General features: G+C 43.5%; 2 protein-coding genes across 9 annotated transcripts in view; one reads left to right on the forward strand and one right to left on the reverse strand.

The window, feature by feature from the left end:
- AMN1 (antagonist of mitotic exit network 1 homolog) overlaps nucleotides 1–12,119 on the forward strand; it is a 27,294-nt gene extending 15,175 nt beyond the window's left edge. For 3 of the 4 annotated variants that reach the window (XM_005241774.4, XM_013302723.3, XM_027793032.2), the window contains exons 5-7: nucleotides 2,878–2,934; nucleotides 5,947–6,058; nucleotides 6,731–9,528. In XM_005241774.4, the coding sequence (XP_005241831.1) occupies nucleotides 2,878–2,934; nucleotides 5,947–6,058; nucleotides 6,731–6,804 (243 nt within the window). In that variant the 3' untranslated portion in view covers nucleotides 6,805–9,528. Of the gene's footprint in view, nucleotides 1–2,877; nucleotides 2,935–5,946; nucleotides 6,059–6,730; nucleotides 9,529–11,536 lie in introns of those variants that run through there. The other variant, XM_055807817.1, reaches the window with a different exon arrangement.
- On the reverse strand, nucleotides 10,522–19,117 carry ETFBKMT (electron transfer flavoprotein subunit beta lysine methyltransferase). 5 transcript variants are annotated; one of them, XM_055807816.1, is made up of 4 exons: nucleotides 18,969–19,117; nucleotides 15,858–16,305; nucleotides 12,148–12,290; nucleotides 10,522–11,424 (listed from the first exon to the last, which is right to left on the reverse strand). In XM_055807816.1, the coding sequence occupies exons 2-4, from the start codon at nucleotides 16,178–16,180 to the stop codon at nucleotides 11,060–11,062; spliced, it is 831 nt and encodes a 276-aa protein (XP_055663791.1). In that variant the 5' UTR covers nucleotides 16,181–16,305; nucleotides 18,969–19,117; the 3' UTR covers nucleotides 10,522–11,059. The 5 variants fall into 5 exon arrangements, with proteins under 5 accessions (XP_055663791.1, XP_027648832.1, XP_027648831.1 ...); XM_027793031.2 differs by lacking the exon at nucleotides 18,969–19,117 and adding an exon at nucleotides 16,621–18,538; XM_027793030.2 differs by lacking the exon at nucleotides 18,969–19,117 and adding an exon at nucleotides 16,580–18,538.
- Nucleotides 19,118–27,160: the final 8,043 nt, after the last annotated feature.

Raw genomic sequence — 27,160 nt, forward strand, 5'->3', positions numbered from 1 at the left:
TTAGGAAATCTGTTTATGTTTACTTATCAGAATGCTTATATTACCATTCTAAGGAGGTAGGTTTCATACATAAATCCTGTACTTACTGCTCTACTTCTAGTGTGCTCTAAATCCCAGCAGTGTTAACAGGTAGAAACACAGGAGTCCAAATTCCTGCACCAATAAACAATACATTTTTCTCTTTTAATGTTCATTGACTCAATGTATGGCAAATAATTGTGTGAAGAATCTTGCCAGACTGTAACAGTTTTCTGTGTAGGATGTTGTATTGCCAATTGACAGGGTCAATAGATGGCACACAGACACCAATAAAGAAAATAACCTTCATTTACTGTTTGTTTTAAATTAATAGAGAAAATAAGGCAATATGCACATACAAAAGGATTAGCTCACAATACCCTGATTCAAGCGATAAAACAGATAAGCAAGGTAGTGCACCTAATCATTACTATGTACGGTTAGCTATAGTGACTAAGAAAGATACATCACCAATCACCCTAATACGCTACCGTCACCCAGATCTGCAGTCACTGGGGAGCCCCTGTTGCAGTGAGGATTTGGCAGGCCTGTCCCAGCAATTGGGAAGTCCTGTGCAGGGCATCCCCTTGTAGGTGAGGTCTCCAAAGCCACTGCAAAAAGGTCCAAGTTTCATACTGTTGAATAAACAAGCTCACATAATTACAAATTACAAATGCAGAAACATCTGGTTTCACTCTCCTCTCCAATCCCACCAAAGCCTGGCCAGGGCTTCAGGGAGGAACCAAGCGAGTTTCTTTAATCTGCTTGATTTTAACCACCAGTTTCCAAACAAGGCCATGTGTCTGGTTTCAAGGCCTCGACCACCTGCCTCTAAGCAAGGAAGGATGCGCTCTGTCTTTGCTAATGATTATATTTTATCTGAGCTACATCTTTTGCTAATGATTATACATACTTAACTAATGATCATGCATATTCCGTTAATGATTGGATACTATAGGTATATAATGCTTGGTTGGTGGGTTCATCTGGAGGTCAACTTTGTCTCAGGGCCTGTTGCTCAGGCCTCAGTACTTCAGATGTGGGACAGTTTAGTGCTCTGCAAAATGTGTTGGCAAAAGCAGGAGTGTTGCAGGCTAGCTATTTGATCTGTTCAGACACCTCTCATGCAGAGCAAAGCTGGGTTGCTCTTGTCTGAACTGCTGGTACTGAACTGCTTGTACTGAGCTACGTAAGCCTTTGCTAGAGATGCATACAGAGTTTGGTAACAGCTAGTCTTACCAAGAAGCTGATGTGTTTGTGGCTTGGTACTAACTGCAGGTGGTTTATCCCCAACACAAGAATGTATCCGTAGATGACAATGAGCAGATGTGGCATTACAGGCAATGCACATAGATATTCAACAGAATAGGAAACAATACTGCAACACTGTAATAATAATATAGCAGCGGTTACTGTAAGCTTATACAGGAAAGTGAGAGGACTCTGTTTTAATACAAAACTGTTTTCATGCTCTCATGCTGTCATAAACATGCTCACAAGCATCAAGACAGTAGCATTGAGATGGTCTTTCCAGTGTTCAGGCGCCAACCACACAGTCTGGTCCAGCTTTGTTTTGATGACATGGAGGATAAGGGACACAGGCTATCAAGTCTCTATCACTTTACTCTGATTGGTCTTAGGTTGGTGACCACGGACTGGTTTTGGATATGCCATTTCATACCCTTTAGGCACTGACAGTGATTACTCTCCATTCTGTCCCACCTATAGGAATTAATAGAATTTACTCATTTACTGCCCTTTGTGTCCTGGTCTAGGTGTCTTAAGGAACTAAATGTGCTGTCATCTTGAAGACCTGCTAAGCTAGGTACTAACAACTGCCATTCTTACAGGCCTTTATGTGCCTCCATGCTAGGACGTTCCTGTCCATTCTCCATTCACACTGATCTGACCCTTTCTATTACAATTCTGTACAGTAGGCTTGCAATAGAAGGCCAGAAGGCATTAAGACAATCTGTGCAATGGGAATAATCAAATCTTTAAACAGAAATGAAGTTTGTGGTCCCTGGATTCTAGTTGTCAAGTTTGTCTGAGCCTTACTGGGAATATTCGGTGACTGCTATTCCTGCCATCTAGTATAAGTTCTATGAAGAAACTTGTGTCATGCATCTGATACCCAATCCAACTTTTGAAGTGGCAAGGAAGCTTAATGCATTTGCTTCCCAGAAGCAAACTAATGAATTGGCCTTTCTTGCCTTTCTAAGGAAAGTTGTATCTTGTCTCTCTCCTCTCTCTTGCTGGTGATTATTGCTTCATGGCTGTCTGTAGCCAATCACTTCGATAAACATTTTAGTGCAGTGTATGACGACTACTGTAAGACTGCTTGTTTGAGGGATTTTTGTCTTGTGTAACTGGTTTGCTTTAGGATAAATAAAAGTAAGACAGCAGATAAAAGACTCCTATGATTACTTTTTTATTTCCCTAGCCCAGGAAACTTCCTTCAGGGACATCTCCAGCAGTCATGAAAATAGGAGACAAATTGGTCTAGGTAGAGATCTTATAAATTAAAAGTGCCATGCTCTGACCCTAATAGCATACCTACTGTTAAATGAGACAAGGAAGCTGCAGAAATAGCAGTTACACAGTTGAAAACATCTGGATAGAAAGGCAGGCTGGATCTCGTAGCAGCAAAATGTAGCAGTGTTTAATAGACTGAAAAAAACATACATGGATAACTTTCTCTACAAGCTTAGTTGGGAAGAAAATACTGTAATGCTAAGTTTATTCAGTGACTGCAGGGAGCGAATAAATTAAAATATTTTCCCCACACATACAAATAGCTGTGTTTGAAAAAATTGAGCTTTAGCCTATTGTATTAATAACATGGTTTTTATTCTCTAGGTAACAGATGATGGCGTTGTAGCACTAGTGAGTGGAACGTGTTCAAAGAATTTAAAGGTAACTGCCTTAACCTAGTAACAAAAAAATGAACAAAAGCAAATACCTGCATTTTTAAATTATCTGTGCTACTTCTGAGGGGTGGTTTTTATTGACTGATTTTTGCTTTAGTGGCCCTAATTTTGGTTATGAATTGAGTATTTCCTGTCTGTGGCAATGCCCCAGACCAGCTTTTTGATAACCTCAGTCTTTTCAAGATGGATTTTCTTCTGTTGAATGTAGTATGCTTCTTTTAACTGACATTGCTTTAGACAGCTGTATAATAAATGCAAATGAATGCTTAACTTTTTCTCTTGACTTCTTTGGAGTTATTACTTGATTCTGTTCAACACTGAGGCAGAATTTGTAATATGGATAATTTCATGGATTTAAGACATCAGTTAGCACCTCCACATAGGTAAATCTCTTAAGTCATGAAAACAGAGTTGTCTTTGCGTAAAGATTCTGTAGGCACAGAGACAGTGCTAAAAGGATGGAGAAGAAGCATTCCGTACCTCTTACCATAAATGATCTTGTACTTTCTCTGTGTGTGTGTTTGCTTTTGTAAGGGCTGCTTCTGGATCCAAGCTGTGCATCTAGAAACTAAGATGGGAAACAAGCCATACTTCTGCTAGTTTTATAGTGTTTAATAGAAAAGCCAACACTAAACAAAATACCAAATTTGGATCAACTGACAGTATTAATAACCTGGAAAAAATAGATCTGATATTGTTGTATTTGTAGGGCAAACAATTAGGTTTTGTTTTCTTTTTTTCCAGCTGACTTTGTCTATTTTGGACAATCTTTTTTGTCTTGATAAGTCTTGTGGTACAGATTAAATTATTATTTTTCAGACCATAGCAATGAGATTTTATATATATATATATACACGCACTAGAAGTTACTTGAAAATATCTTTGTCTTTTAGTTGGTTACATCTTTAGCTGTAGCAAAGCATTGTTTCCAGATTTTCTAAACAACCATGAGACTATGCAGATAGTCTTTATAAGACACCTCTTGTGTCCAGCCTACAAATGTAAAGCAGCGTGTATCTCTGTCGTTTGGATTGGGTCATTCAGAGTAGGTAACTCTCAAAAGTCTTCAGTATCTGTCTTAAAACACAAAGTTTTCATAACTTTATTGTAATAAGTTTTAGGTTTGTAGTTGAGTAAGGCAGGGTTCTGTAAAGTCCCTAGAGGGTTCCTAGAAGGTTTTGAACTATTTTCCAGCAATGCTGGCGTAATTACTCTGTCAGGATTATCTGCTCTTTTCTGTATTATTACTGTCCAGAGTTTGCAGAGAATTGTGTGCTTGTGTGTAAGCTCTTTTTCTTCAAGCCATAGAAATGCAGTTCCATTTATTCTTAGTAAAAATTTCCAGCTTACAAAACGTGGCTTTTGGTGTTTCCTGGTTGCATTGCTGTGGTTGCTATTTCATTGAAGGTGCACAGGTTTTCTTTTGTTTGTGTGTGCATGGATGCCTGTGGAAACTGCACTAGATCAGAAACAAGTTAGGTAGCTTACATAAGACCTGCTTCATCTGTAAGTGTTCGAGAAAGTAATATTGAGGTAGTGGGCTTAGATTTCAGAAGAACCGATGGGAAATTTCAGTCATGACAGACTGAATAGTGATACAGATTTTGCTTGTTTGTTTTCATGTGCTCTGTACTTGCATCCACTTTAAAGGCAATGTATTTAAGTGCTTTTGCATTTTGTTTCTGGGGTGGGTTGGTTTTTTTTATATTCAGGGGACGCAGTCTGTGCAGTTTTAATAAGGCAAAATTTAATTGGTTTGTGTGGAATGGCAGTTTTAAAAACAGAAGTTGTGTTCTGTCAGTATGAACAACTAGAACAGTTTAGGTCTCTTGGTTTACAAGTAGTAAGGAAAAGAAATTTAGTAGACAATATGGAATTATTTGCTAGAATCTCTTCTTCAGTGTAACTCTTCCTTATCTGTGTCACAATCCTCATACCTCTGCTTGATATCATCAAAGTGCAAATTTATAGACAGTGATCTGATGACAGGTACATGGTGAAAAAAGTAGGGTCTGAAACTTCTCAAACTGTAGCTAGCAGGCAGCTATACACATCTTCTTACTTCAGAGGCATTCAGATTCCACATTTCGCTTATTAAAATGAGCTAAAAACTATACATATATCAACTTTTGTATAACTTGGTTCTTTGAATAAAGTTCTTGTTTTCTGTGTCATCATGCTGTACAAAGTTGAATTTATTACAAAAGGTCCCTTCCATTTCTGTGCTCTTTGAAGATCCTTGGAGTTTATAATTTGGAAAGGCACTCTTTCACAATAAAACAGTGGGTTTATGGGGTTTTTATTTTTACCCCAGGATCTCCAAAGTATATTTTCCCAAATGCTATTTTCATTAGGTTTGATCATCTCTTTTCTAGATTTCTTCTTGTATGTTAATTTATTGATATGTAAGGCAGTTTAGAGGGGAAAAGAAAAAGTTGGTAATCTGTTAATTTATTCTGAATTTATTCTTTCTCTACCACATATGACTGTGGAGAAATGAAGAAAACCAGTTTAGTCTAGTCTTGGAAGACATTCTTAGACTTCTTTTAGGAACTATGTAGACGGGTAGATAGATATTGGGAACTTCAGCAGAGGCTCATGAATCCTGCCTTTTGGGGAAACCCCAGAATTCAGTTTGGGTTCTGTTTTCCTGGACAACAAATTGCTAGAAGAATGTGTGTCATAGAAAAACTGAAGGGACTCCAACACTGTAGAATCTCATTGAAGAGTTTTCTCAGTTGTCTTGAATAATATGTGTTTTGGGAAAACTCAAGATTTGTGTTTCTAGTTTTGACTCTTCATAGAAAAGCAGTCTTATTTTTCCTGAGGGTATTTTCCAGGTCTGCACAGGACCACATATGAGGTCAGTGCACAGAGGAGTAGTAAGTCATAGTTTCTTCTGGGTGGCTATCTCTGGAAATGGTTGGGCAAAGGAAAGCTCAGCCTCCAAAACTATGGGTGCTCTGACAGGCTTTTGTTACTGCTGTTTTCATAACAGGAGATCCACATGGAGCGCTGTGTGAATCTGACTGATGTTGCTGTGGAAGCGGTCCTTACTTGTTGTCCGAAGATACACATTTTTCTGTTCCATGGATGTCCATTGATAACAGGTAGGTCAAATCATGCGGGCAGTAAGAAGAGTAATTACTATGTCATAGTATCTTCTTGCTCCCTGGAAAAGAACACTCCACTTTTAAAATAATCTCAAACAAGTAAGAACTTACCAGATAAAATAATACTCATACGCTGAGATTTTCAAAGCGAGGTGAGAATTTTGCTTTGAAAAAATGGTGACCTTCAGAGAGGGAAATTTTTGTTTTGGAGTTTGAAGATTTTTTTTTTATTTACTTTTTTTACCCCTCAACATGCTGATGAAGATCCAAAGTTGATGATAAAGACTTCAGAAAAATATGTTAGCATCTTAAACTCATACTCTATTTCAAAAGTATGGAACAGCATCCATTCAAGAAAGAGTGGAATGGATGGAATAGAACTAGGGAGCCTGAAAAAAAACCAACCCAGACTTAGGAGAGGTTATGATCTATCTGTCTTGGGTTTTTTGAGTTCAGTTGGTTGGTGATGCTTTACATTTATGTGATTGGAGAAAGAACAGAGTGGTTTTGAGTTACTAAAGGTATATCTGAAGTGTGATACTGTAGTAGAAAGATAACCATAAATGGAGATATATAATTGAGGTAAATATTTTGTTGTTTACTTAATTTCCAAACACTACCTGTATATATTCTTAATGAATAACAAGAAATTCCTTTGGGTTTTTGCAGATCGTTCCCGAGATGTTTTAGAGCAGCTAGTCATATCAAACAAAATCAAGCAAGTAACATGGACCGTTTACTGATTTCTTTATCGTTTATGTATGAGTGTAAAGTTTACAGATGGAAGAGCTCTTTCAGAAAGCAAGCACCCTGGAGAAATAGCTGGTGACTTTTGTACCACCAGCTTGCTTCCCTCGTTGTTCCCACCAGAGGTCTCCGTCACCATTCCAGTCCTGACCTGGGCTTCCCCACTGTGTCTACTCAAAGCCTGTCGTGTCTTTGCATCGCTGATCATACTTAATTAAGAGGAAAGTTAAACCATAATTAATGTTACGCTGTAATTGCTCAGCCTCCTTCAAGTATCCGATTTGGCTACTAAGCATCTTTTAGCATCTGAGCTACATACACAAACCCAGTTTAAGTAAATCTGGGCTCTGAGTTTGTAGTCTGAGAGGGTAGTTGCAACTAAAAGTACCAAGACCAAACATAGTGTTAACACTTATGAGGAAGTGTCTGTAAAGTTGGGACTTAAATCTGACAAGTCAACAAGCAGAACTGGTGAACGGAGGTGGCATTAACGACAATGTAAATGCATTTTAAGTAGTAACAGTCTCCTTTCACCGTGTACTTTTGCTAGGTCTGGAAGAAAAAGTGTAGGTATCTTTTGATATTACTGATGCTGCAGGTTTCTGATTTTATTGACCATCAAAAACTTGCTGGATTTTCTTACATACAAAACTACAGTCTGTGAATGTGTCAACATAAACTTGCTTTGAAATTGTGGTGTCTTATCAAATTTCAGAGTAGTAGCGATGACCAATAAAAGAATCATATGTATGGGCAAATAATTATTTGCTCTGGCTTTTGCGTATGTTTCTTCATGAAAATCCTTTTAGAGGGCAAAACACTGGTCCTCGTAAGCATAGCTCTGAGTGAGTAGGACCAAATTTCATGTCTGAATACATGAATCTCAGGATGGTAGAGTTCAGCAGATATGTGTTCCACTGTATGTGGTTTATTATATTTCCAGTGCTGAAAATAACTATTTATATATTGCTCCATTGTAGTCGTATTAAAGAACAAAAGTAATTTACAAGTGTAGAATGAGTTTATTACGTGATGGACCAGTGGTATCACTACAATTGTAAGTATGTTCATTAGCTTTCTTGAAACAGCATAACCTATAGTGAGACTGATTTCTACATGCAACTTTTTTAAATGCTAGCAGTTTAGCATACAGGCAGGTAGCACGCTATGTTTAGCTAGGCTGGTCTTACATGGGTCTGATGACCTTTAGAAACCCATGAGTTTAGGCAACTATAAGGAATATGTTTATAATTTAACAGTTGTAGCCACACTTATTTAAGTGTTGCAGAAATAAACCAGTCTTCTGCTAATCTATTTAAAGTTCAGGTCGAATTGCAGGGAAGATAATAGTATATATGTTTCATCCAGTAATAATGAAGGGTATTACGATGTCTGATAATAATCTCTGTTCTTCTGTTATGATATGGTTTATGGAAGAGCAAGCCCATTTAGAAAACTTGTTCAAGTCTAACTGAAAGCATAATTTTCAAACTGCAGTGCCTCAATCCCTAAGTCTTATTGCATGCAGTACCATGGCTCAGCCCAGTGATGAATGTGTTCCTATGATAACGACAGGTATAGCTGCACCAGTACAAACCGTTCCTGCAAACAGGAGAAGCTGATTTTGCTACATTAGCAACTAGCATCTGAAGGCTTTAACTGCAGCAAATCCTTGGACTAGATAGAGGACTAAGAACCTAATCTACCATGTTTTATTGGCTTTTTTGGCTAAAGATCAGTTTAATGTTTTCCCCTATGGAATCCCTAGTATCAATCAGGGCCCATCATTCCTTTGAATTCTTGGACATATGTGGGCGATATGTTTGTTTTGTGTTATTTTTTCATATTGATCCAATCTAGCTAATTAGGCAGCAGCCATGACACGCTCAGTAGTTGTCGAATAAGTAAACATAAGGATCAGGCTGCCAGCCCTGGTTTCAGGAAGGGTGCCACAAAAAGAGTAGGTAGAATTGTAAGCTAACTCAAGTGGGGAAGGGGCCTCGGGAGGTTTCTAGTCTAACTTCCTGCCCAAAGCAGAGCCAACTCTGAGCTCAGACCAGCCTCATCAGGGGCTTGAAAAACAGTCTTGAAAAACAGAAGATGACAGAGCCTTCACAAGCTTTTGAAGCAACTTCTTCCACTGCTTGACTGTATTAATGGTGGAAAATGTTTTCCTTCTATCCTGTTTGACCCTATTGTGTTTCAACTTACACCCTTTCTCACTGGAAGAACCTGGCTGTCATCCTGACAACCTCCTCATAGGTATGGGCAGGCTGCTCATGGGTCCCTTGAGGACTTCTCTTTTCCAAGCTGAACAAGCCCAGTTCCCTCAGCCTGTTATTGTAAGACATGTAACTGTAACATAGTGCGGTGATGGTCACCAGACTCTCATCTCAAGTGCTACACACAGAAAGAAAATCATAAATTAAGGTAATGTAAAGCAGCTAAAGGTGCAAGACAGTGCTACTGCTAACCTCACTGGCAAAGTGAGATTTTTCCCCTTGCTAATGTAACCTTGGATTTGTCATGGTGAAGGAAAATGCAGCTTACACTGTGTCCTTAAACATGCATGTCTGTCTTCTCCTATAGCCTTTTCTAAATGTGTAACAGTGGTATAGCTTTACCTTGTGCTTAAAAATCTGTATAACACTGTAATGAATTAACACTGTATTTTTAGGTTTGGAAGTTTAATATGTCACATTAAATCCTTCACCGTCAGAGCTTGAGTCTGCTCTTACGTGTTTATTACTAGCATAACTCTACTGGAATATTGTTTTGATTCAGGTTGTGTCATGGTCATTTTCAACAAAAATTTACAAGCACTGGGTGAAGTCCAAGAAGAACATCATATATGCACTTACCACTTTAACAATATCCAAACAATACAGAATATATTGTTGTAAATTGTTGAGCACTGCACAATATTCACATATTGTTCTGAAGATTAAAGTTTATAAGTCTTCTGCTTGGATAGTTCTGAAAACTTGTTAAATTATATTTTATAATCATGTACATCTGAATGTGCCTCTAACTCTCCTACTTCATAAACACCGTGGTTTTCTGAGTGAATACCACATACTTTTTCACATTTATAAGCTCCAACTACATCACTGGTATTTGGATAGCTGTAGGTGCACTGTGTTCCATTCTGCAGTTACTCAGTTCCCCATTGCTGCTTGTTCAATACTTAACTGCTAAAGGTGGCAGTTCCTGCAAGACTGGCCTGAAGGTGTCAGTTTCTTCTTCAGATAGCTGCATTTACAGCCTTGTACCTGCAGATCAAATTTTCCTCTCTCTCGTGTTGTTTTTTTGGGTTTTTTTGGTTTGGGGTTTTTTTTTTCCTTTTACCTTGCAGAGGGTTCTTCCTTGACAGATGTAACTGAAAGTGATTCTGGAGCTTCTTGTGCGGCATCTCCTCAAGAGAAGAGAAAAAAATAATTGTATCTGACTTTTATTCCCTGTTTTTATTTAGATACTTTCTAAACATTACGGAAAGAAAGATTTCTTCATCCCTCACCAGCTTCCTATGATGGCCTTTCTTACCCCTGCAAAGTTAGGGAATGCGTATCATTTAGCCCCACTCTCTAGGGGATAGTTACCCTGTATGTATTACTATTTAGTCACTTTCCACTTGCTAAAAAGTTTTCCTTTGGCTAAGTTCAAGAAGCATATTTTAGATTTTGTTGCAAGTCCTAAATAATCACTCCAGCAGCTTCCGGAAGGAGTAAATTTTTATTATAGAGGGGGAGGGGAGATTCAAATGGGTTACGTTGACATTCAGAAGAGATATCCAGAAAAAGAGCAAGGCACTTTGAGTGTAATATGAGCTAATAATCTAGTGGAGAGTTTTATGAATGTCAGCAACAATCTTCTCTGTAAATAAGCTGCAAAACTGTGCAAAAGCAGTGCAGTAATCTTTCAGCCACCACTTTCTCCCCACAGCAGTATGCTGGATGTCCAAAACATTTCACAATACTGTCAGAGAGGAAGACATGAATATGCATGAAAAACACCAAGCATGCAAAGTCCTACTTGTCTTTGGATTTGCACTTCAGTGCAGGCCCCTTCGAATACAGTTTACATGTAGTTTTTACCTCAAATGGAGCAAAAGTCTCAGCGAGTATGACTGGAATCAGTACAGTAACCTACTTGGCATCAACAGATATCTTCCATATTTAATTCTCATTTTCATTTTACATACTTACAAAAAAAAGCCAACCAAGTGAGACAAAATCCATTTGAAAGCCAGCTTCAACAGTTTTCCAAGCTATTTGAGGGCTGATAACTCCAGACAACACTTGATGTTAATCCATAGTTTTCTTGTCTAGTGTATTCGGGAAGTGAATATTCTATAACTTTGTGCAACTGACTGCGAATGCTGTGGCTTAAAAACTGATGCCTGCCAGGGTCACCGATCAGCACTTCAGTTCGCTGTATCCTGATGCATTTCCTCAGCCAGTGGTGCAGACCATCCGCAAGCTGCTCATCATAAAACATGTCCCCTAGAACAATGAGGTCCCAGTTGCCGGCCTCTGAATTAATTATGTTCTTAATGGTGATGGGGAAGGGATTCAGGTGATTCAGTTCACAGTTCAAGATCATTGCCATTCCTGCAACTGAAGAAAAAAAGTCAAAGTTAAATTTTAGGATTCTGCCATTCAGCCCCCTTACCAATTTCCTTGGCACATCTTTCATCTCTTATTAAATATTTTTGTTTATCCTATCTAGGTACTTCTACAGTTTTCATTAGAGGTCAAAATCTGGCATAAAGTGGCCAAATTTTATCCTTGTTGCACCGTCACGCAGGGAAGAACTATTCCTGGAATGACACCAATGGAAACCAATCACAGAATCAAACCAGAACATCCAACTGCCTTAATCTATGGGCATACCTCCTCCCTAACCAATCAGTAAATAAATTATGAATAAATGGAATTCACAAGTCAATTATGGGAAAACAAAGTCTGGTGGGAAAGGTAAAATCTAGGCCTAACTTAAACATAACATTGGAAAATGCAGGAAAACACTATGGTCCTACGGAGAAGCCAACTTGCCACCTGCGCTTGCGAGTTCTCTCCCAAACCAGCTGTGATGGTGCATAGGCAAAACACCTGATGGAACCGTTGCTGTTTGTTCCTTCTAAGGAGCTATGGAGGGTTACTCAGTGTGAGAGAGGATGGTATAACCCAGCTTCTAATACTGGCAAAATCCATTCATCTTTTTAGCATTCTTAGAACTCTGAAACCTGAATTCCTCCCAAATATGGAGGGGAGCTTGTATTAAATGTGCTTTAAAAACTAAGAAATATCTGTACACAGATGAAAAAAAAAAGGCCTTACTTGGGTCAATGTCATTAGCAAGGACTTGCGATGCACCACTCATCACAGCAGCTATTGCTGTTGCTCCACATCCACTTCCAAGATCCAGAACCGATCGTCCTTTAACAACACGTGGATTATCTAAAATATACCTGAAAGAAAACCTATTAAAAGCAACGAACAAGATTATGCAAATTTTTCAGTTTTGCATTACACTGCATAAGACTTCTTGTCACACTTGCAATGAAGCACGGTATCTTAAAAACACTATTCCACAAGTGCAGCTGGTACACAGCTCCATATTTGTCTCTGCTGATATAAAAATCAAGAGCAATAGTCTTTCTCCCCTCTCACCCGCCCCCCAAACAAAAAGAAAACCAGCCAAGTAAGCAACACCATTTCAATCAAGCTCACCTGTCAGATAGAAGCTATCTAATAAGGTAGATTATTACCAAGGTGACTAAAAGGCTTGGCATCAAGAACCTGGAAAGTAAGGATTTGTAGAAATAAAAAGCAATCTGACTGAAGAAACATGAAAATGTATTCGCAGTGAATGCTGCGCCCATCAAAAGGCAAGGCCTACCCATTCCCTAAAATACTGCTTAATGCAACTGCTTGGAAGAAAAGGAATCTCTCCTCTTTCTTTTCCTGAACCATGCAGACACAGATGCAAATAGTTCTAGTCTGCTTAATATTGTTCCTGAGTAGCAAGAAGAAAATGAGAATAGAGCAGCAGTGAGCAGAAAGAGTATCTTCATCCAGTTGTTGGCACCTGTGAAGAGGAATCAGCAAGTAAAAACCTCTAGGCTGGACATGGAGAACTGACAGAAGGCAAGCAGCACCACAAATCATATAGCCATTACTGAGGGTTCAGAACTTTTAAGAATTGCCTTGAAATTCCATCTTCTACAACAGGGAAGACCCTAAGTGGTGGGGAGAGCCCTAAGTGACACATACTACTGCAATTTGCTACAAATTTACTACCGATTGCCATAACTTCTGTGAAAGTAGAAACAGGAAAGGATTGTACATTTGTGTTGTCTTCTGGCATGGAGGGTGATGGCTGACTCTTCACGCAGGGCTACCAGTAAGCACAGCTTTTGCAGGTGGGTGCCAATGCAGAGAACTGTAATGGAAACGTTAAGATTGATGTAAATGGTGAATGGATGGATGGAAATGCCTGGGCCTAGAAGCACCAACAGGAATGGCAGAAGGAGACCTAACAGGAATGTCAAGTGTCAATGGCACTAGATCCCAGCACGTCTGCACACAGATTCCTAGGAGCCCAGACTGGGAGAAAAGACGACAATCTACTCTCAAACTGAACAGTTCAAGCCCTTAAGAGATGACAGCAGGAAGGCTGAAACCAGGACTGAAGATACAAAATAACTAGATCAGAAACCCAGGACACAGGAGGAGGGCCTGTGTTAAAGAAAATATATTTTGAATTAAGAAAGTTGAAGTGCTGAAGCTGCTAAATGGCAGAGCCAGGCCTCATCCCTTGGATAGCCTTAATCCAAGGCTGGTTTAAAACGCAGTCAAGCTAATCAATAGGAGAACAGAGAAACAACAGATGATCAATTTGTGTACATAGGTGCTTTCTGAAACACAGATGTCTTTAGAAAAATTAATATAGATGAATAGGAACTGCTTGTTCAAAGACTAAGTGTGCTTGAAGGATTGTGTGAGTTAAAGCAGGCAGAAAGAAGATCATGATCCGAGGAGGTCCTTGGAACAAAGGCAGAGACTGGAACCAGAATAGATGAATCAGCTGGGACAGCGATGGATTCGCAGAACTGGCAAGACCAAAGGAAACTTCTAAAAACTTTGGACAGTGACTAATGATTTGGTAAGTGTGTATGTAAGCTGTGCTGTATCCCTTTGTTCTCTGCCAGTCACTGAGGTGGTGGCCCAACTCTGAGTTGTGATTGAAGCAAGCCTAGTGGTACCTGACATCCCATGCCTCTTGTCCTACACGTCACCACAAGGGATCCTGCCAGACAGCTCGGGCATGCACAGCTCGGTGCTTTTGAGTGGGTGGTTATGAATCCAGTGAGGGAAACTGGCTCAGTTTCAATGAGAATCACCATCTCCCATAGGTCTGGCACCCAGCTTTCTGTTACCACAGTGTTGCAGCATTATTTGGTACTTTGAAGCAGTACAGATGCTCTCTTTTTGGAGGGTACCCGTGCAGGACATTTGTGCAGAGGCTCAGCAACTCAGCTGCTGGGCAGCACTCCCCTGCAGCCATCGCTCCTCTAAGGATACCCTCTAGTTTACCAACAGGACGGAGAACAGTAGTAGTACCTCCACAGAAAGTGCTCTGTTTCCCCTTTCTAGGGACTACGCTTGGATTTTCAGCGACTTTCCAGCAGTAACTTGTGTAGAGCATGACCTGGCCTAATGCTGCAAGTGCCTGGTTTCCAGCTAAACGGTGCTCAAGTTACCACTGATGACTGTGGTGACTTGGGACAGCTGGAGCCAGCGGCATCCCCTGGCACACACGCAGTGCATTACGCTGCTGCTGGAGACGGCTGTCTGCCATGCTCAGTTAACAAGGTATCTTGGGTTACACCAAGAGGAATGGCCTGAAACAGGAGACTCCTGGTGTGGAAATGCCAACTGTGCAATGAGCACAGTTACAGAAGCAGAATATTTTCATGCTCCCTTTTTCTTTTTACTTTTCTGAATTATGCAGCTAATTTCTAGCATTCCCAGTACATCAAACAAGTGCACAAACAATAAGTCAATAGAGTGGTAAACCATATGGTAACAAAATGTAGAGATTATCCAATTTAATTATGCAATGTTCAGGAGCACTCTAGTTCATCTACACGGCAGGGTAATCAACTCTCAATTTAACTGCAAGACACACCTTTTTCCTGGTCAAAAGCACCTTCCTATTTATGCTTCTTGCAGAAAAACAGTAAAGCCCCAATTTAGATCCTTCCCTTTCATCTATGTGGGGAACATCTGACAGCTTGTTCTTTGCTGTAACAATTACAAACTTTTTGTGCTGTTCAAAGTGAGACTTTTGATTTTACAGAATAAAAGAACTCTAACTAGTTCCTGGGAATCAGGAACATTAAAGACATTTTGACAGTGGCCAAAATCAAAATGTGGCTTCTGATGTGACTAAAATACAGCCACAAGGCTTGACAATACAGCTGCTGAAATCCTAAATGAGGAGCATGGTTCAGGATAACAGCATTCCCAAGTGCATCAGCATAAACCTACTTTTCTGAATAGACCAGACACACATCCACACTCCTGTCCCCTACAAAAAAACAACAAAAAAAAAACCCCAAAACACACAAAAAAAAACACAAACACAGAAGCCAAACCAACCACAAATTACAACAAAATAGTAATCCTCCTGTTTGGAGCAACAATAAATGACAGAATCAAACACCTCACTAGGTTTCGATGGCAACTGCACAGACCCTCCACAGATCCAAATTCAGCCCCTTTGTCAACACATGCATCACCACTGAAGACAACAGATTCCAGCTTAAGAGCCATAAGTTATTCTATATACAGCAGGGGCTGACACTTCACTGCCAACCAGCAGAGATTGTGTCTCTCCTGTACAAGCAGAGAGGAGTACGAATACTATGCTCTCATACAAAGGCCAATACCCATTGCTAGGGATCACTACAAACAGAGCCAGGTTTGACATCCTGGCCTGTAGCAAACTGGATTTATCAGCTTTTGTGATGCATGCTGCATACCTGGAGAGGGCTTGGCCTCCTGGCCAGTAAATGGCCCAGAATGGGTCCCCATAAGGCCAGAGGTCAGGTTTTTCCTTCCAAAACCTGCAGCGAGGGGTGAGGAGGCGCAGCCGTATCTCTGGCGTGAGATGCCCACTGCTGGTGACCTCCGTGTTCTCCTCCAAAAACGCTCTCACCTCAGGATCCAGAGACTTGCCGGCACTCCAATGGCAGCAGCGCTTAGAGCGCACAGAGGAGCCTCCTCCCCTTCTGCTCCTCCAAGCCTTGGCAAAGGTGTTCTGCCTGCCCAAGAGGAGAAGCCACTTCCAGCTGCAGAAGGCCATGTCTCCCCAAGGACAAACCTTCCCCAGGAGAGCTCAGAGCACAGCTTATCTGAAGCAGGTGATGAGGCAGAAAGCTTGAAACAAACTTATAGGATGATGTTTTTCATAGTGATGGATGGCAATGCCTGAAAAAGAGAACATCATTACTTAAGTGATGTTTCCTCAGTGACTTCAAGGCTGTGCCCCACCAGGGCTTTAGGAAGAGGAGGTCTGTGTGCTGTTGTGTGACCATGATTGTGTGCCTTGCCCCTGCCCAAAGAACCATTGAAGTCTGAAAGAAGTGGTATTTAAGGAAGAAGCTATCAAAGAGACCCATTCAGAAGAGTGCTGTAAACATACCCAGTGAGAAACAACCCGTTTCACAGGACAACAGATAGAGCTAAAAATTAAACATACAACCTTTTAACATCTCCCTCCATCTGCCTTGGACATATACATACAGCAATCTACTGCTGTTTCCAGTTCTTCTATTGAATCTTAAGATTTTGCAGTACTGCTCTGGCATTGCAGGGCCTAAGGACATAGCAAAGGTTATCAGTAGGTTGTTTGGAAGATGCCGTTAATTACAAGTTTTATAATAGTGATGAGTCTTTTATATGAAAGCATCTCTTTAAAGGCAAGCAATTAAAGGATTTCCTCAAAAGACTTTCCTCTTTCTCCCTCAGATTTGTCAGGCTGATAGCTTCCAAAAGCAAAAATAAAATCTCCAAGAACGGATCAGAATACTGCCAATTTGTTGCATTTCCGTCTGTATTTTAAAAGTCTTACTGTGCAATAGTTTCACATGGATGCTCTCAGCTGTAGAAGAAAGCAGACCTCCATCACTGTAGCCTACTCCCTGTAATAAACTATATAAACATGCTCCAAGCAGTCCTAAGAGAGAAACTGAATCCAACACAGTTTAAAAAATTAAGCTTTTAAAAGGCAAGACATTCAGACTGGATGAACTCATGCTCCAAGGCCTCCTGACACCACCTGAGGCCAGTTTTCAGGTCACGAGCAGCAAAGAAAAGGATAATGGAGGATTCATTTAAAAATCAGGAGAATGGAGAGTGGAGAGCGACAGCATGCAGCTGAGGGGCAAATGAAGAGGAGCCGCTTAGCACTTTATCACCATACTGTCCTCACCCCCATCTCTTGCAGACCCTGGGTCTGTCTTATGCTGATCCTGTGAGTATACCTACCAAGCAGCGGCCTGAATCCTGCCTTCCTGCTCAGTTCTCCTCCATCCCTCCCGTAATATTTCCATATATTTTTTTCCTTTCTTATCTTGCTCTCTAATTTCTTTTCTATAGCTTCGACTTGCTTGCTCCAGGGCACAGCTTTTGAACCTCCCTCTAAACTGGTAACCAGAGAAGCATTTAAGGCCTGTGCTTCCACAACAGCAAGAGTGCGACTATGAACAGACACAAGAGAAATGGCACTCTGTTTTGCAATTGCTGTCTCTCTTTTGCAGTGGTTTCCATGAGAAAGCAGAATGACGCACGAAGACAGCTTCAGCCCACCCCTGCCAATTTTTCACAGCAGAATAATTGTGGCCAGTTTGGCCATCCAGGTTGTCCTTAAAAGCCAGACAAAGGGACAACAGGAAAAATATGCTAGTAAAACAAAGTCTTACACTTCATATTTTGTGACTTCAGGTTTTCTTTATTTGTCTGTATCTTTAGTGAAAGTTCTTATGTGTTTAGTGGCATTTTGTTGTGTGCTGGCCCCTGCTTTACATACTGGCTTTAGTTTGGCTGCTTACAGAAATGTTAAGCTGTGAATTTCCTGCCCATAACACTTTGCTGTTTAGGCTGGCAGTCCAGTTAAGTCTTTGTGGGTTTATTACAGATAAATATATGTGACTGAACATTCTGCCTTTTCCCACATTTGAGAATGCCATTCAGCAGAGTCCATGTAATTAAGGAATGCAGCTAATGACTGCCTGCCTTCTTGAAGGTGGAGCTGCATAACCTTCATCTGCCTAAGGGAAGCATGAAGTTAACTGAAACCCATCAAGAGACAAATCTTATCAGCTGCGTGCTGGTCTTTCCCCATGAATTGCCACAAATTTAGTAGGGCTGAGATTCGGCAGCCTGTATACTGTGCTGCCCACCACGACAGTTATTCTTTTTTAATTAATTGTCGGTAGAGAAATATCTGCCAAGAGCTCTGTGCTCAAAATGCCAAACTGGGCTTAGAAGTGTTTAGTGCAGGAAGGTGTCAGGATTGATCCCCTTGGGTTTGACACTGCTGGCCTTCCCGTCTCATTGGGAACACAAACAGGGGCGAGTAGAACTTGGAAAAGGGGACAACACCATGCACAACCCATTTAAAAAACAAAACAGAAACAAAACCCACAACAACAAAAAAAACAAAACACACACGCCCCCCCCCAAAAAACTCACAACCCTAACAACCAAGTCCTGTGTAATTTAACCCTTTTTAAAAAAAAAAAAAAAAAAAAAAAAAAAAAAAAAAGCAGCAGGTGCCTCCCACAGTACAGCCGCAGGGACGCTGCCGGGCGAGGCCGAAGGCTGCCCGCCTCAGCGGGGCAGCGTCGGGGGTGGGGGGATGCCGCGCCCCGGGGCGGCCGCCGCTGCCATCCCGACGTCCCCGGTTCGTCACCCCGGGCTGCCCGCCCCTCTGCAAGGCGGCCGCCACCCCCGCGGGGCACGGTCACCGGGGCCGCCCCCAGCCGCTCCAGCCGCCGCGGCCGGACCCGCCTGCCCATCCCCCCTCGCCCGGCCGCACCGCCCCCCGCCGGGGCGGGACCGGGGCCGGGGAGCGCCCGGCCTACACCTACCTGCTGCCGGCCGCCACCACCGCTCCGCGCCGCTCCGCCCCGCTGCGCGGAGGCCGGGCTGGGCTGGGCTGGGCTCCCCGCCCGCCCTTAAAGCGGCAGCGCGGCGCGGCGTGCGGCCTGGCCCGGCCGGGCCCGGCGGGGTGCGGGGGCTGTGCTCGGGGCAGCGCCTTGGGCCCGCACCGCCGGTCAGCGTCATGGCGGCTCCCATCCTGCTTCCTTTAAAGTACTGTTTAGAAGACTTGCATCAATGTAAACTAGCTCTGTATTTTAAAATATTAATTAAAAACACCACCTGGGAAAAGGAGTCACAACACAAATCCTAATTTGACAGCAGGCAACCTGATTTGTTTCCCTTTCCTTTGTGCACCAGACCAAGGCCTCTGTCACAGGGGTATGGCCTAACCAAGGTCTCCCGGTCTCTTTACAACAGCTGCTGCAGGTACCGGGTGCTGACGGACCAGGCAGCGCTCCAGCACCGGCTCTGTCCCCCGGGACAGCCGAACCTGCCTCCCCCCGCATGTCCCCCTTCCCCACGCTGCACCCGCCCCATTCGTATTTCTGCTGCTCTACGGATGCCACTGCTTCCCTCCCCTCCAAACCCTCCCTGCTGCGGGCAGGAGGGAAGGAGCGGCCGTTCTGTGAGCCCCCTTCCCTTGAAGCGCTGCCGTGCCGGTGCTCGGGAGGGCACAGCTCTGTGGGCACCTGACTACAAGCGGAGGTTCCTCCCAGGCTGCAAAGTGCATTTTCACGAGGCCACGACTGCAACTTGCTGGTGGCTGGACAAATAACCAAACCCTCCTGCATCTCCCCGCTTCCCCGGCCACTGTCCCCCACAGGGCGATCCCCCCAGACAGGGGCTTGCCTCCCTCCCAGGTGGGCCCAGGGCCAGGGCCAAGCCCCTCCTGAGGGTGCAGCCAGACCAGCCGGGGCTGGAGGTGGTTCCTGGGTTCCCTGCTGGGTGCTCCACGCTGCGGCCCCATGGCTGACCCTCTTGCAGGGGCTGGTTTTGCTGCCTTGATTAGCTGGCTTCAGCCAAGGGGGCCTGGAGAGATGCCTGCGGCTCTCCAACAGCTCCCACCAGCTCTCTGCCCCATCTCCAGTCCCATCTGCCAGGATTTAGGGACTATAAACAGCCCCTAACACGAGTGACAAACGTGGTTTTCTCTAGCTACCCCATGGGACAAAGTGTCCCAGATTTCACATGCTGCATTTTGAAAAGGCTCTTGTGCAGTGCCTGAGGTGGTGATCCTAAGCCTTGCAGCACTCAGGGTGCCAGGTTTTTTTTAAAATAAACCTGGCAATGACACATCCAGCCTAAGCCTCGATCTGTCCAAATCTGTGAGGTTACGAGGCCATCTAGTGATCCGCTGGCTTAGTACAATTAAAACGCGCTCTCCGGCGTGTGAAAGCTGCCTGTAAAGCTTTTCCTTAAACCTGGGGGACGTGTCCCGAGAGAAAGCGGTGCCTCCGTGGCGGAGGATGGAGGCGGTGCGCTGGGAGGAGGCCAGGACCCAGGCAGAAGCAGGTGTCCACCTTCCACACGGAGGAGCCTGAAGCCCACGGGCACATTAAGCTGTAGGAATACTTGCACGCCTTTTACCCTTGTAAAGCAGGACTCACGCTCGGTCTTTTTAGAAATGATCCCCCAAATTATACAGTGTGAACCTTTGTGGTTTAGACTCAGGAAGGACACTATTTCTTGGAGCCCTTAGGGGATCCGTGAAGTTTTCAAGGTCTTGGGTCTTTCAGCACTTCTTTCTGGTCCTCTCCAAAGAGGGAGACATTGAAAACACTCATAATACCCAAAACCATGCATAAAATGTGCAATTCAGGTCTTTGTGCCCTCTAGATACTCACCACCACGCTAGGAATAAACTTGGTAATGTAACAGGAAAATCATTAACAACATCAGCTCAGGGTGCTATGTGAGATGTGGTAACAGCTTTAATCACACTGACAGGTGATGATACAGCTCTACCTTGCACATTCTATTTTATGCCTGGAAGGCTCTCAGAGAAATCTGTCAGAAAATCTTTTTCACTTAGATTTCCAGCCTCTTTGATTGAGTATTTTAACAAGTAAGTTCTCAGGTCTAATTTTTCTGAACTTCTGTTACATGGTATTACCTGGTAGCTATGCAAACCTGAGTGAAGTCACTGCTGCCTAATACAGACCAACATCACACTGAGGCAGTTCAAAAAAAAATGTTGCCTGGCTGTTCCCAGCTTAGGGATTGCTTAGGTGAAAAAAAAGAGAGGTGAAGTCCTTGCTTCCTGGTAACGTTGTCTGGGATGTGAAAACCAGAAATCCATTCTTTCTTATTTAACCACAAATACTTACTTATTATTGTATAGACTTCTAGCATGACATAAGAAACTCTGATACCAATGATAGCTGCCATTCCTCTTGTGAAAGTCTGGGTGAACCAGTTAGACTTTCAAGACCTGCTTTGTGCTGATTACTTCAGCAAAGTACCAAAGCCTGTCCCCTCTGAGACAAAATGTTTAATTTCCAAAGGCTTTTTGCTTTAGATGGTGACATCTTGAGAATTTCTGCTGCTCAAATGTATGCTATACTGTGCGGCCAAGTATCGTAACTGTGCTGGAATTTGCTCTGAAGACAAGGACATCTTTGATCACAACATAACATCGATTTGGCGTATCACGGAGGAGTACAACACTCGCAAAATGCAGCTGTAGAATAGCACACGAGGGACTCCCACGTGTCCAAGGGAATTAGTGGATTACTGGCTGATGATACAACTGCCCATGTCTCTGGGGAAATCTTGTTTGAGCCAATTAACAACAAAGAAATGGAACTCCACAAGGACAGAGGGAAGGGGAAGGCAAAGAGGAGCTACCTTTGCATTAGTGAGTCCATGACTCATGAATCCTCACAGATACAAAGGTTAAACTCAAAGGAAGGCAAGCCTGCCATTTGGCAGCCAAGTGATCACCCCAGTTCACTCCTTTTCTTCCAGGTGGTACAGCTGAAGCTCCAGCCCCAGTATCCAGATCTCTTTTTTGTAAGGCCAGCAGCCACAGTTTGCTGTAGTGAAAGGACCTGGGTGGAAATTCACAGAAGATGGGTGGATTCAGAGTGCTGCTGACTTGTAAAAAACATCCCAACAACTCTATATCAGCAGTCAGGGATTTTGCACATCAGGATCAATTTGTTGCTGCCCAGAGGCTGCAGAAGCAAGTCGTTATCAAAATGTAGCTGGTGCTAGTACCTAGTAGCTAAGGTAAAATTGAAGGTGGGAGCTCTGGCTAGGTAAGGGAGAAGCAATTCAATCATTCTGTGGTGCCTTCAGCTACAATCCACACCTACTCATTTCAGAAACATGGTACATATTTTGCAGTTGAAGAATAGATATCATAACACAAAAAAGTCACACATTACCTGCAGTATGTCCTGAAAACATTAGATGTGTTTTTCATAGGATTACCTTTCCCTACTACTTTGCCAGATGCATTAAATTAGGAGCAGGAAGGAGCAGCAGCTGGTAGAGATGAAGGCATGAAGTACCTTCTAGCAGTGAATACAAGAAGGGGAATCTTCAGCTTTTTTTGGGAGTGGAGGTGGAAGACATATTAGGCTCTTGTGCCACTGCAGAATCAGTCTTCCTGATATGAGGAGTCCCTGTGAGAGCCTTGATGGTAAGGCCAAGAAGCTGAAAACTGTTACCCCTGAGCTCATTCTTGATTTTTGCCTTTTGTCCATGAGTGCAATTAAAGCATGCTTAGCCTTAGCTAGCTGCTTGTGTTCACAGACTGTTAAATGTGGGAGCATTTTTGTTGCACGGATGAAGACTGGAAAGACACATGGAGTCAGATGGTTTGTGTTTCTCTTTGCCGTGTTGTATGGATACTTGTTTTGATGTTAAAACTACTTTTATGATGCAAAAACATGTTTTCAAGTATTTCAAAACAATGTTCAATTGTATTTGAACAACTGAAGCCTCCTTGAACTAGCGGGACTTTGGCTCCTATGCATCTCTTACAGCAACGAGACATGGGCTCCTAAGTTCTGGGATTTTGTGACAATCAGCTAGCGTGAATAAAACCTCACTGTGGGGGAAAACTAGACAGAAAGCAGTCCAGCTTGATGAACGTGTTTATAGCTAATGAACGTGTCCAGAGATGTGTCTTGTAAAAACAGGTGCTCTGGTGGCTTTAGTTGCACAACAAGAAGACTGCAACATAGACAGCAGCTAAGAGGAAGCAGTCACCATGTTGGCACAGCCGCTTCTGGTGATGCAACTACCTGTACTGGTACACTGATAAAGGTGGTGGTGGTGGGCAGTTTGCAGTGGGCTTTGTCAGTAGCTCCCTCTGGTATTCCACAAACTGAACTATCCCTGTTGTACCTCCTGTACTGTTTTGATGCTACTGTGGTCATCTGTAATAGCTTTCCAGATGCCAGTGTCCTGTTTTGGGTGGCCAGGGGTCTGTCATAGTGTTATATATATTTTGGGTATCCCCAGGGTCTGGGCAAGCTCTGTAGCCAGCCCAAGGTAGGGCACAACTGCAAGAGGAAGAAGGAAGGACTGTAAATAGAGCTGAGCAATGGCTGTGCCTGGTGTCACAGCATTTAACTGGGGGAGGTGGGGTGGGGTGGTGGTGTTGTTTTGGGGGTCTTTGCTGTGCTTTCCCACAAAGCCCAGGGAGAGGAAGATGATGGAAGCTGAGTGAAAATGGGCAGCTGGGGAAAGGGGCTGCTTAGGCACTACAAACCCCTCTAGTCTGGTCTCTAGACAACCTGTAGCTGCCTGAGTTTTCCTGAATGAGCTGAAGATGTTATCTAGTCCCTCCTGACTTCCTATGACAGGAATATCCACCCTGTCAGCTTTCCCTGCATGGCTTTGTCCCACATTCCTTCCACACGTGATGTACCAAGGACAATATACAAGTCACGTTACTTCTGTATATTTATTAAACAGTAGCTTTTTGCAGACAAGCAGAAACCATGTCAAACAATAGAGCTAAGCCAATGCCGTCTGGAGCATGTGGACGTGACTGCTGGTTGAGGCCCTAATGCAAGCGATGCTTCCCAGGCTTAGCTCTCTGTTGCCAGGTAAGCTGGATTCACTACTGTGTTTAAACCTGTGACTAAGTCCTTCTCTTTTCTCCAGGCAGAACAATTGCTCCAGCTTGCTCCAGCGCACAGGCTGAAGCCACAGTATGTTTGGTCATCTGACTTTAAGGATCATGCTAACAGCCATTGGTGCCAGGGATTATGTAAGCAAATCAAGTTTTCAAGGAGCTGCATTGGTCCACAGCAGCTGGTTGATTTTTGTAATCCAAATTTCTTAGTTTCCTGCTGGTGCTCAGAGCCTGGCACCAGCTGAATTCTTTCTTTTGCCTTCTACATGGTGGTTTACCAAATATTTGGACTCTTCCAGGGACTTGGGAACAGAGGAAATAATAGACATCTGAGACAGACAGGTGGTGCTTACTCTCTAGAGGAAGCTGTTTGCCAAGGACCTGACACAATACGCTTCCTCCAACCTGAATGATTATATGGGGCTTGCTTACAGAACAACTGAAACTGACAGTAGCCTATATATTATGTCTTTGTGCATTTCAACCTTCTCCAAGCTTGGTACATAGGCAATGCACTTCAATTTCCTTCACCACAGCAGAGGACATGGTGCAGTGACACCCAAATGGATCGTTGAGAGTGGGCTTGCTTCCAGCTGGACCCGTTATCAGCAGGGCTGGGCAGGTTGCACGTGGAGCTGCTGAGAAACCCCCAACCTCATGCTGCGTGATCTCACATTTCAGGTTTTATCAGCTGAAGTGTCAGGCTTCGTGCAAGCAGCTGCATCCAGCTTGAGTGGAAGCAGCAGTGTCACTGTGACCCTGCAGCACTGTGAGCTGGCACAGGGGGAGCCAGGGCAGGAGCATCTGCAGGCAGGCTAATCCTCACCTGAATACTTGACCCAAGGACAACAGAGCAGACAGGCTCTGTCATCTTCCAAGATGAATGTAAGCACTTCCACAACTGAAACCAGCACATCTCAGCTGTACGTGCTGGGTATCAGGGCCCTGAGGGTGCTAATGGGTCTTGTCCTGCCCACCCCCTGGGGCTGCTCCTGCCTACAGCCCAGGACTATTTCAGCATCCCTGGGACTCAGCAATGTCACTCACGGCAGGGCTGGTCTCCAGCTCCACGCAACCCTGCCCTGCCCATCCGTGGGCCCCACCAATCCATCCCCTTCCCCACAGCCATCCAGGGGCTGTGGTCCCAGCCTGGTTCCCCTCACTGGGCCTGATCTTGGTGACCACACGTGGGCTGACACCAGAGGCAGAGTAGCCGGACACACCGACAGTGCCTGGCACCAAAGACTGCTCGCTGGCTGTTGCTTTTTGCCTTCACTACTGCCTAGTAGTACTGAGCACCAGGAGGCCAATGGCTCTGGTTTAGCCTGGGAAACACTTTTTACTGGAATTTCCCAATAACAGTTGCATTTCAGCCTGGAGGGACATGCTGAGCTAGCCCTTTGCCACATCAGACAGCGTCAAATGCTCTTGCCCCCAAAGGATGTGCTTGATGGGAACGGCTGAAATTGCTCAGCCTGGATTCAGGCTTAAATAAATTGTGACTATTGGTTTGCAAGAAAGTCACTAAGGAACATGATCCTTGAGGAGGAGCGATTCACTTTGATCTCTGTCCTGTTCGATGTGAGCTCAGAGCTGATTCCCAGTAAAGCAGGAGCACAGCAAGCCAACGCAGAAAAGCTACAATCTAGCTTTTGTCAGCAGTAAGTCTCCTGAGCAGCAAGTACTTTAAGGCCATGTGCTGTTTTCAGTGGCAGAGAGATATTGCTGAACCTGTGGACATAAATGTTTAGAATTCTGTTAAAAACACTAGTAGGGAAATAGAAACAGACCCTTTAGTGCTTTGATTAGCAAGAACTGCTTTTAGATCCATAATGTAACATTGCTGCAATTATATGAAAATGTATTGTAACTGAGCACTCAGGAAAGCAGCAGTCCTTGCAAAATGACAAAACGATTCACAATGCATATTCATTGCAGGAAACATTTTTCATCTGTCCTTGATCTCGTGTTGTGTATTGGCTATGGATTCTGTGGATTTGGATTTCTTTAGCATGCCCTTGGGCTTTCAAGTGTGCTGGGATGCATTGTAATGTAGATACAGGGTGTCTGGCACTTCTTAGTGAATAAGGCTTCAAAGGGAAGTTGGGAAATTGAAATCAGGGAAGTTGAAATCAGACTCTAATTACATTTGTACAGAGCCCAAAGGCATTTTGACAAAGAGCTTACCTGCTGTTCACAGACACATTTTGTCTAGTGCATGTGAAAACGTAGGATTGGTTCATGGTCCCACTGGTATCAGCAGACACGGGACTGCCTGACTTTTGGAAATCAAAATAAAGGAAAACAGTATTTGTGACTAGTTCTGAACACAATGTTGTTACTTAGGTAAATGTGACAGCTTGAGTGCATCTTCTCTGGAAGATTTCCCAGCACCAGAGATCAGCTAACTGGGAGCACAGACCACTGGCACAGCTGTGCCCGAGCCCCTGCCACTACAGACAACATTGGTGTGGGCATGTGGTCCAAGCAGCTCACCAGGATCTCCTCTTGCTTTTTCCCTTGGCACAACATGTACCTATGAAACTCTTGTGGTTTTTTTTTTAAAAAAAAGGCCACCGCCTTTTCCTCATGCTTTACATGAGCAGGTATATTATGTTACGAGGCTCTTTTACCTCCGGACAGATCATAGGGTACTGGGGCCCAGGAGCACTGAAAACAGAGAAGCTGGAGTTTAGAGGCAGGAAAACAAACACCCTCAGCAGAGAGCAAAAATGATTTCAAAAGAAGAACAGAGGTTTGCTGTCCACACCAAATACCTGCCTCATCTCAGGCCTGGTGTGAAAGGCATCTGTCTGCAGACAATGGCCTTGGGACGCGTGGGCTGGAAAGACTCGGCGTCAGTCAGGGCTGCTGCCTGCATAGAGGTGCATCTGCCTCCCAGTGCGATGCCATTGGGGCCAGCTTTGGGAACAATACAGCTTTGTGCCTGGCAGATGTTTCGGCAGAGGCAAAGCAGTACTTGCTTTCTTTTCCTGAGGGCAGTTGAAGCACAGGGGGTGCACTGACCGATTTTCAGGAGTCTGGTTCTCCTGCAAGTCAGGCTATGAGCAATTTGGCCAAGGTCGT

The sequence above is a fragment of the Falco peregrinus genome, chromosome 6 (assembly GCF_023634155.1).
Source record: "Falco peregrinus isolate bFalPer1 chromosome 6, bFalPer1.pri, whole genome shotgun sequence".
Lineage (NCBI taxonomy): Eukaryota > Metazoa > Chordata > Aves > Falconiformes > Falconidae > Falco > Falco peregrinus.